At 36.0% G+C, this 9,966-nt stretch overlaps 1 protein-coding gene across 1 annotated transcript; it reads left to right on the top strand.

Annotated features, from left to right (window-relative positions):
* The first annotated feature begins 8,692 nt into the window (after positions 1–8,692).
* On the top strand, positions 8,693–9,622 carry LOC101541176 (olfactory receptor 4L1-like). The gene has a single exon (XM_004609739.1). It carries the CDS (start codon positions 8,693–8,695, stop codon positions 9,620–9,622), a length of 930 nt encoding a protein of 309 aa, XP_004609796.1.
* Positions 9,623–9,966: the final 344 nt, after the last annotated feature.

Consider the following 9,966-nt stretch of genomic DNA (forward strand, 5'->3'; position numbering starts at 1 on the left):
CAGAAATATTACAAACAACAAAGTTACCATCATCATTGTTATCATCTTCATCAACATCATCTAAGATGCTGAAATGTATAATTTTTTATCCAACAAAAGTCAACATTTGGGAAATGACAATCTCTTCTACTCAAAATATATGCAATAAAATGCATGAATTTTTCATCCAAGGAACCACTGTAACATATTAACATTCATTTATTATAATTTTGTCTATAAACTAAGTTATATTTTAATGTTACTGGGTTCAAGGAAAATATGAGGCGCTTTGTATGCACATTCCATTAACTTTTCAAGAATGAAAATAGAGATTATTTTTTGTATACTATCTTAATAGAAAACTGAGCATCATAAAATTTGCGCTAAGTACTGTACCTAAAATCATATCCTGAATATGACTTCAACATGTGTTTTCATAAATATAAATATTTTTCTATATAATATTTAATGACATTCAAACATGGGCTGAAGAGATAGTACAGGAGGTTAGACATTTACCTTGCATTTGGCTAACCCCAGTTTAAACTCCTGGCACCATATACATCCCCTGAACAGCGCCAGGAATCATTTCTGAGCACAGAGCCACAAACAGCCTCCAAACACTGCTGGATGTGGCCCCCAGAAAACAAGAAGGAAAAAATTCATAAGCTATTCTTTCCTGTCCTCTCCTTTATACTAATCATTGCTCTTAGTAAATAAATTTTTACAATAGATATGACATTCTTGGCATTTCTATTGATCTAAAAGTATAATACCAGCAATTATTTCAGTCTTCTTATGCCTCTGATTCTATAAAAGTTCTTATTAAGCCAGCGATCAAGATCAATCCCATTATCAAAGTGCACTGGGATATCTACTATATAAAAGGAGATAGAGATACTGAGTAAAGGAAAAAGGAGTCTGAATGAGTGTCTTCAGTCTCATGTAGGTTTTGTTTTGTTTTATTTTATTTTTTGGTATGTAAACTCCAGTGTTATTCAGGATTTAGTTCTGGCTCTGTGTTCAAGGTTTACTCCTGCTGGTGTTTGGAGGACCACCTGTGGTGCCAGAGACTGAACCAGAGTTGACAGCATGCAACACAAGCACTTTCCTCACTGTCGTATCTCTCCCCATATTAGCTTTTGGAGCATCATTTTTACTATAGTAGAAGACTCAACCAGCCTGAAAATTTTATTTCTAATTACTCCATTCCCTGAGTGTCTTGACAATACCTCAAGCCCCAAACTTAAAATCTAAATGTGACATATCTTGGACAATTATTACATCAGGGTTTCTCAATCTTTTTCAGATCATACCCTCCTCTAGACATTGTTTGCTTCCTGTGACCTCCCTGTCCTATGGGGTGGTCTTATAGTCCCATGCATTTCGTCGCTTATCCATGCTGTTTTCACTTGTGGTCCCCATAAAATAGCCTGGGAGCCCTTAGGGAGGCCATATAGGAAACCTGAGCTAAATTAATTACATAACTTCTCCTAGCTACTTTTTGTACCCATTAGCTAAATTAAATTAATTGAGAAACTCATGGGCTGGAACGATAGCACAGCGGTAGGGCATTTGCCCTTCACGAGGCCGACCCGAGTTTAATTCCTCTGCCCCTCTTGGAGAGCCTGGCAAGCTACCGAGAGTATCTCGCCTGCACAGCAGAGTCTGGCAAGCTACTCATGGCGTATTCGATATGCCAAGAACAGTAACAATAAGTCTCTCAATGAGAGACGTTATTGGTGCCCGCTTGAACAAATCGATGAGCAATGGGATGACAGTGACAATGACAGTGACGAAACTCATGTCCAATGTAGAGATATATAAAGCAGCCATCATGCTTTGTGGTTGGGTCTCAGAAGCTGCAAAGCAATCACCAAGATAGAGAACTATCTTCTGTCCAGTAGCAGACCAATAGAATTGGACTGGATTTGACTGGATTTACAGTGGTTTCAGGGTTATATACGAAAACTTATAAATTGTATTTCCTCGAATGGATAATGAAGAAAAAACAATATTGCTGCATGTGCTAAAAGATGACAAATGTGGATGATGAATCTCAACATTATGATCTATTTCAGCAGAGCAAACCATTGCTGACATGATCTTTGCAATTCTTTTATCTGGGAGGATATAAATTATTCATACTCAGAGTATGGATAAACTACATCTTTGCTATCAATGGCATATTTTCTGGTTGATTGTGCAGACCGTTCAAAACTGTAAGAACCAACAAAAGAACTTATGTTACTAATGACAGATGATGCCATTGCTTGAAAACATTGGCAAATAAGCCTATTCTGATTCTTGGAAATGAAGGTATGAGTGAAGAGTAGTTATTAAGCTTTTTAATTAATACAATTAGGTAACAGGATAATATAGTAAACTTTTTTTCAGAAAGAATTGATTTTTAAGTATACCTAAATTAGAAAGAACTGATTTCCCAACCTTTAAAAGTATCATGTGCTATGTACTGAAAAGGCTACATTATGAATGTAACTTTTATTGGATAACACAGTACGATAATTAACTTCAACTTAATTCCAGGTTTCACCATTCAGGCTTATTTGATCACTTAACATGTAAAACTTGAAACTACAGGAGCTAGAGAAATAGTCCATTGAGTAAGGTTATAGTCTGGGTTTGATCAATGATCCCTCAAGACAACCAGGGTTATCCTGAGTGAAAAGCAGTAAGTAAGCCCTGAGCACAGCCAGATGTGGCCCCAAAACAAACAGACAAAAGACTAGAAATATAAACCATATTCAAAAGTCATCATGTTACATGTCTGTGTATATTTTTGGAATTAGTTCTTAAGGTTTAGGTCATATGTGCATGTATTTTTTAATATCCTTTTATTTTATGTATACTTATCAGTTAATAGTTATGTTATTGATACATTACAATTATCAGTAACATTTTCTTATGCAAACATCATACAATAAAACTATGAGTTTTTGTATCATCAAAACAATGTATCCAAATGTTACAAGAATCTTTAATATTTGGCAAAAAATAAACCTATATGTTACAGGAATGTTTATATTGTATGTGCATTTAATGGGGTCCCACTTTCTTCTAAGGTTCTGTTTATATTCCCTCATTTTCTTTTTTCTTCTATTTGTAAGACTGCCTAACCCTTTAAACATATCTTTGAAACAACTAGATTTTCCATTAAGCTTAATTTCAATTTCTTCATTCCAGTTTTACCTTCCTACTCCATAAGTTTCATTATTTTATAATTTGTCATATCTTTCTTGACATTCTTTATTTGATAAGATGATCTTACAGTTTCTTCCAATTGTTTACACATGATTTCCATTGGTTCCCAGAGTATATTTTTTATAACAGGTGTTCAAATTATATTGTTCAACTAACTGTTAACACCTGGAGTCCCTACATATGTAGCTTTAATTTTTATGTATGGGATATACTTTTTTATTTTCATGTCCCATCATTTGTTTGAATAGATACTATATTGTAGTGGCGGTTTACTTACCCATATTGCTCTGGCAGAAGTGATATGTTCTTGGGTGTTTGTTTAGATATTTGGTTGTTCTAGCTCTGAAGCTTTTTTCCCATGCAATGTAAAGATACTTACTTGGTCCTTGTGCTCAAGTTTATTTCCTTGTTTATAATCCTCTATACTGGCTAATTTTGCAAAGCAAAAGCCATTTATTAAATAGTGCTTTTGCTTAAGCTTCCTGTACCAATTCAAATGTTAACCTCTGCTACTAAATATATGTGCCTATGGATAACTGGATGCTGCTATCACAATTCAAGGAAGGGACAGTTCTCCCCTAACTTTAGAGCATGTGTGATAAGTTCTTTGTCAATGAGATCCTCTGTTAATGGATTTGAATGTGATTTAGAGAATCTTTCCATTACTTTTCTCTGCGATTCTGATTTCTCCTAAGTGTTTATACCCACTGTATGCCCACAGGTTCACCTATCCCCAAGGTTGACTAAGACCTTTTGCAATGCTTATATCTTGCCCTGTTGTTTCCTATTGAATTAGTTTGTGGATATCAGTGTCCTACCATGAGATCTTGGGCTGGAGCAACAGAACAGTGGGTAGGGCATTTGCCTTGCACGCGGCCAACATGGGTTTGATTCCTCTGCCCCTCTCGGAGAGCCTGGCAAGCTATCCATGGCATATTCAATATGCCAAAAACAGTAACAACAAGTCTCACGATGGAGACGTTACTGGTGCCCGCTCGAGCAAATCGATGTGCAACGGGATGACAGTGACAGTGACAGTGACCATAAGATCTTAAACCTGACTACACCAAACCAGGAGCCCTGTTTATTAATACTGTTGCTTTTATTCTTGAAAATATCCAGTCAACTCCAACATGTGTCTGAGATCCTCAGTTTAAGTCAGTGTGGTTCTACATATCTATGCATGCCCACCCTTAGGGCACACTCTGTATGCAACAACACAGGAGCTGGAGGCTAAGGGAGCAGTTCTCTCCTCCCAATCTGGTATCCCCATTTTCTGAGCAAGCACAGAGGAAAGGAGAGTACTTGACATCTCAGTTGGTCCCTCTAGTATGAATGTTCACACTTAGAAATCCAGAGATCCTGGATTTAGCTCATTAACAACCATGATCCAGAGACTCACAAATAAATCTCAAAAAGTGAAGAACACACTGCAAAGATGCCTCCAGACCCAGCACCAGTCTGAGTATCATCGGGGGCACCCCAGAAGCATGGGGTGAGTCCCTCCATCTGCCCCAACAGAGCCCTGGCAGCCAAAAAGCTCCAGAACCCAATCACAGCCATCCTCACAACCAGTCTCCATAGGCTCTGGACAAGCCTCATCCATAAGAATGAATCTGCTGAAAAACTCAGGTATGCTGCTTTTATGACGGAAATCTCCAGGCTTACAGAGAGTCTGGGATAGGAGACCTCCCATCTCCCTGTTCTTTTGGGAACCGAAGCCCTGGCAGCCAACTCACCCTTCGCCACTGCAGTCACCCCAAGGGCTCAACCCCACCACTTCACAAATATTCTCTGCAGAGATGCCGAACTGTGAATAATCTCAGGTCCTCAAATGCCCAGGCTGAAAACTCTAATGTCTTTTTGAAGTCAGGGTGGGCAACCTCCCACTCCCTTACTTCCAAAAGCCCTGGAAGCTACATCCACCTCCCACGTTTGCTGCCATGTTGAATCACTGGCCCAAACCATAGATCCTATAGTCTCTGAACTGTGTGGCTGCAGCACCTCCTAATCCTTCAATATTGAAATTCCAATACGAGCACAGCAAGTTAGATGGGAAATGAACATTGAAGCCAACTAAACTCAACACACATGAACAATAAGATGGAAGACTCAACCATCAACAAACATCTTAGTAAATTCTTAGACAAGGACTTAACAACTGTGTGATGATATATAACGATTTTCACATGAAATTGTATTTTTTATACCAATTGATTTTATTATCAGAGCTTTGTTACCTAACCAATACCAACTCTAGAATTGTATAAAAATTAAAAGGTTTTTCTTATTGAAAAAAAGAAAAAATATCTTCATGGAGCTGTCCGAAGGAAAAGAAAAGGAGAACTCAGTTAACACAAAGGAAAGTGCTCGGGCATTAAATCAAACATACCTACTACACTAACTCTATCAAAGCGACCCACCAGAGTCTCAAAGTTACTTTAAGAGACCACCATTCAGGAAGAACAGCAACATATGTCAGGGCCAGAAAGCAGGTGTAAATCTCTCTTCTGGTCACACTAGGGCATCAGCTCTAGTGTTGCCTAACAACTCCCTCTGAAACTTGGAGTCCCCGGGCTCCAGGCTTCCAAAGCGGTTCAAATCTTTATTAAAATGGAAGAAAAATAACACACAGAATCATTTAAAAAGAATCACAGAGAACAAAGGACAGATATTTTATTATGAAGAATCTTTGAACATATTCCTCATTCTGTGCCTTTAGGACAGGTAAGAGTATGGTAAAGAACTGATCTATTAGAAGTCTCGCATATAGATCATGGTAGGTTTTATTAATTTTATGCTAAATGGGGGGAAATCTGTGGTTTTGTACATCAAATTCTCTCACTAGATAACAATGTCTAATAAAAAGCAAAAGGTATATGCTCTCAGAATATTGCAGAGTATAATTTGACTATAATAAATTACTAACAATGATTAAGAAAGGTAAGTCCTGAGAATTCAGATAACTTATATTACTATTAAAAATAACGGGAAGACTAAGAATATAGGGTAATTCTTAGTTTCATCAGGTTATGGGCATTAACAGAACTTGTAAATAAACATATATATTTTTTTGAGATTCGAAGATACAGCTAGAAAGACAGAATTAGTGACTATAACTAGATATTTAGGAAATCTCCACATAAAAATTACATACCATAACATACCATGAACATAAATATGATTTGGTGTGAGTGAAGTGGGATAACTATTTTTAATAGATGTTCATCTTCAAGGATATGAAGGGTAATGTACAGGATTTAGAAACAACATATCAGTACTATACTTTAAAAAGTATTTCAAAATTTTAATTAAAGCAGAGACTAGCAATTTTTCAACTCAAAATGCAGTTAGGTATTAATTCAAATATTAAAAATAATAAAATTAAAAAATTTGCTATTGGAATTGCAATGTGATTGCCTTATAAGTTAAATATATTTTAACTTAAGTAGCTCTATGGTATTTTAAAACTGCATTTTTTAATTCTAAATTAATTTAATAAATATAAATTTAACACACATAAGATAAAAATTTACAATGATTTTTAAAATATAACTTTTGCACTAATAAATTTACTTTTAAAATATACCTTTCCATGATATTATAATCATAGTGTGCAACCATCAGTGAGTGCAATTATAGTTTAAGTCATTTTCATTCCTACAAAAAGAAAACATTGCCACTTGTAAACAATCCCCAGTTCAATGTCACCAATAATATATTACGTCTTATTCTTCTTATAGAAATAAAACCATAGAGTAGGTGATTTTTGAGTGATGCTTTTTGACTTAATGTGATTTATTTTAACATAATTACTTATAATTTTTGAAAAGTAAAGGAAGTCAGGATGGAAATTGTTATTTTCTTTAAAAGTCTATAATAGGGGCCAGAGCCATACTACAGTGGGTAAGGTGTTTGCCTTGCACACAGCCGACCTGGGTTTGATCCCTGGCATCCCTTGTGGTCCCTGTACACTGCCAGAAGTAATTCCTGAGTGCAGAGCCAGGAGTAACCCCTGAGCATCGCCAGGTGTGAGCAAAAAGAAAATATACATTTTTAAAAGTCCATAATAAAAGTGTAAGAAAATGTCTGTAGCACTGCACTGTCATCCCGTTGTTCATCAATTTGCTTGAGCGGGCACCAGTAACGTCTCCATTGTGAGACTTGTTGCTATTTTTGGCATATTGACTACAAAGAAATGTCTACTTTAATAACTTATTTTACATTCAGTAGTATAAATTTTATATACAAGGGTAAGAGCAGAAATGTTTTCTTCCAATTATCTAATAATAAAAAATCTTTGCTCACTCTAATGTGAATAAGAAATGGCTGGAAGCTTGCTAAAAGTGTGTGTGTTGGGGGTAGTAGGGATATGGAAAGGGCAGTTAGGATAGAGAAGGAACAGTATGACAATAAGAGTTAGCAATGACCATTCTGGACAAGAACTGAGTGTTGAAAGTGGGTAGAGTGATATACTTGATAGCTTTTCAGTATCTTTCCTTTTGGAAAAAATTAATGTTCAAAAGGAGAGGGGGGAAGGGCATGCCATAGAGTTGAGTGTGGGGGTGGGTGGGAAGGAAACTGAGGACATTAGTGGTAGGAAATATACACTGGTGAAGGTATTGGTGTTAGAAAATTATGACTTAAATCAAATCATGGACAATTTTGTAGCTGTGTATCTCACAGTGATTCAATTTTTAAAAACCTTCCTGAATAATATCTCTTAAAATTAATATTAAACATATAAATTCAGTAAATACTTAGGAACTATCATCCATATTGAAATGTACAAACAGATATCTATGCTCTTATGCTATCTATATAATTACTTGCATGATATTTACAGATTTGTATAGAATTTTGAAAGCAATGGTTAATATTGATATGAGTCCAAATTCTGCTATCAGATTGAACATGAATACCAAGTATCTTTCTTATTATCTGTGTGCCTCTAAATTAGTCATAAGATACTTCTATTCCATAGTTTCCACATATAACAAATCAGATACTAAAATTAATAGACTCATAAAATCTTTAGATCACCATGTGTTAATTACAACAGATATTGAAATATGCATCACTTAATTATGTAAGTAATGACTTAATTATTATTCATGATGTTTTACCAGTCTAGAGCCACTTAGCAATTTCCACAAAAGTTCAGTAATTATTATACAATATGTTACACTTTAAACAAAGTAAAATCTGTATGTTAGGATTGAATCATTTCACTACTTCAAAGCCATCACATATACACTTACAACATGCAAACTTCTCACTTTGGACAAAAACAAAAATTTGAGAATAAAAGTTTGAAAAGATTTTAGGCTAAGTCAGTTTTTCTAAAATTACTATTACTCTTCCCAACTGAAACTAAAAGGCAAAGGTAGTTGTGATTAATGCAATAAATATAAAAACAAAAGTAGATGTGCTAATTAACACCTATTTTCTTTGTATTAAAGGAACTTTGGAACCTTTCTGAACTGAATAAATGGATCTTAAAAATGGATCTGTCGTGACTGAGTTTATTTTAGTAGGATTTTCTGCACAATGGGAACTTCAGATTTTCTTCTTTGTGGCTTTCTCGGTGATCTATGGAGCTACTGTGTTTGGAAACATTCTTATTATGATCACAGTGACATTTAGTTCCACCCTTCATTCTCCCATGTATTTCCTCCTTGGAAACCTCTCTTTCTTGGACATGTGTCTGTCCACTGTCACTACACCCAAGATGATCACAGACTTGCTGACCGTACACAAGACCATCTCCTTGTGGGGTTGCATGGCACAGATGTTCTTTATGCATTTCTTTGGTGGTGCTGAAATGACTCTTTTGATAGCCATGGCCTTTGACAGATACGTAGCCATATGCAAACCCTTGCACTACAGGACAATAATGAACCACAGGTTACTGAATGGGTTTGTGATAATTTCATGGATAATTGGTTTTATACACACTATGAGCCAGATGGTATTGACAGTGAACTTGCCATTCTGTGACAGCAATGTTATAGACAACATATTTTGTGACCTTCCCCTTGTGATCAAGCTTGCATGTATTGAAACATATACTCTGGAATTATTTGTGATTGCTGACAGTGGACTGCTTTCATTTCTTTGTTTCATCCTTCTGCTTGTCTCCTACGCTGTCATACTGATCACTGTTAGACGAAGATCATCTGGAGGGCTCTCCAAAGCTCTCTCCACATTATCTGCCCACATCATTGTGGTTACTTTATTTTTCGGACCTTGTATCTTTATCTATGCCTGGCCCTTCAATAGCTTTGCAGGCAATAAAATACTTTCTGTATTTTACACGGTTATCACACCTTTACTGAATCCTATTATATATACTCTGAGAAATGAGAAAATGCAAGGGGCAATGAGAAAATTAAGGTTTCATCACGTTAGCTCTGTGTAGAATGTCTAGATTTTAGCACTTTATGACACAGCTTTTAAGAACTATAATACATGGGAGGCAGAACAATAGTACAGCAGCTAGAGCACTTGCCTCGCATGCAGCTGACCAAGGACTGGTCTCCGGCATCCCATATGGTTTCTTGGATTCTCCAGTAGTAACCCCTCAGCACAGAGCCAGAAGTAAGCCCCAATCATGCCAGGTATGGTCCCAAGCCAAACAAACAATAAAAGAACTATGTTAACTGCATTTGAAGGGAATATCTTTTTATATATAATTTTACTTTTCTGATGCATGTATCATAATCAGTGTATATCTATCAATATTTAATCCATAGTTAATGTTAT

Source organism: Sorex araneus, chromosome 3, assembly GCF_027595985.1.
Source record: "Sorex araneus isolate mSorAra2 chromosome 3, mSorAra2.pri, whole genome shotgun sequence".
NCBI classification, from domain to species: Eukaryota; Metazoa; Chordata; class Mammalia; order Eulipotyphla; family Soricidae; genus Sorex; species Sorex araneus.

Coding starts and splice junctions, on each gene's coding strand:
- LOC101541176 (XM_004609739.1), top strand. CDS start 8,693: ATGGATCTTAAAAATGGATCTGTCGTGACTGAGTTTATTTTAGTAGGA.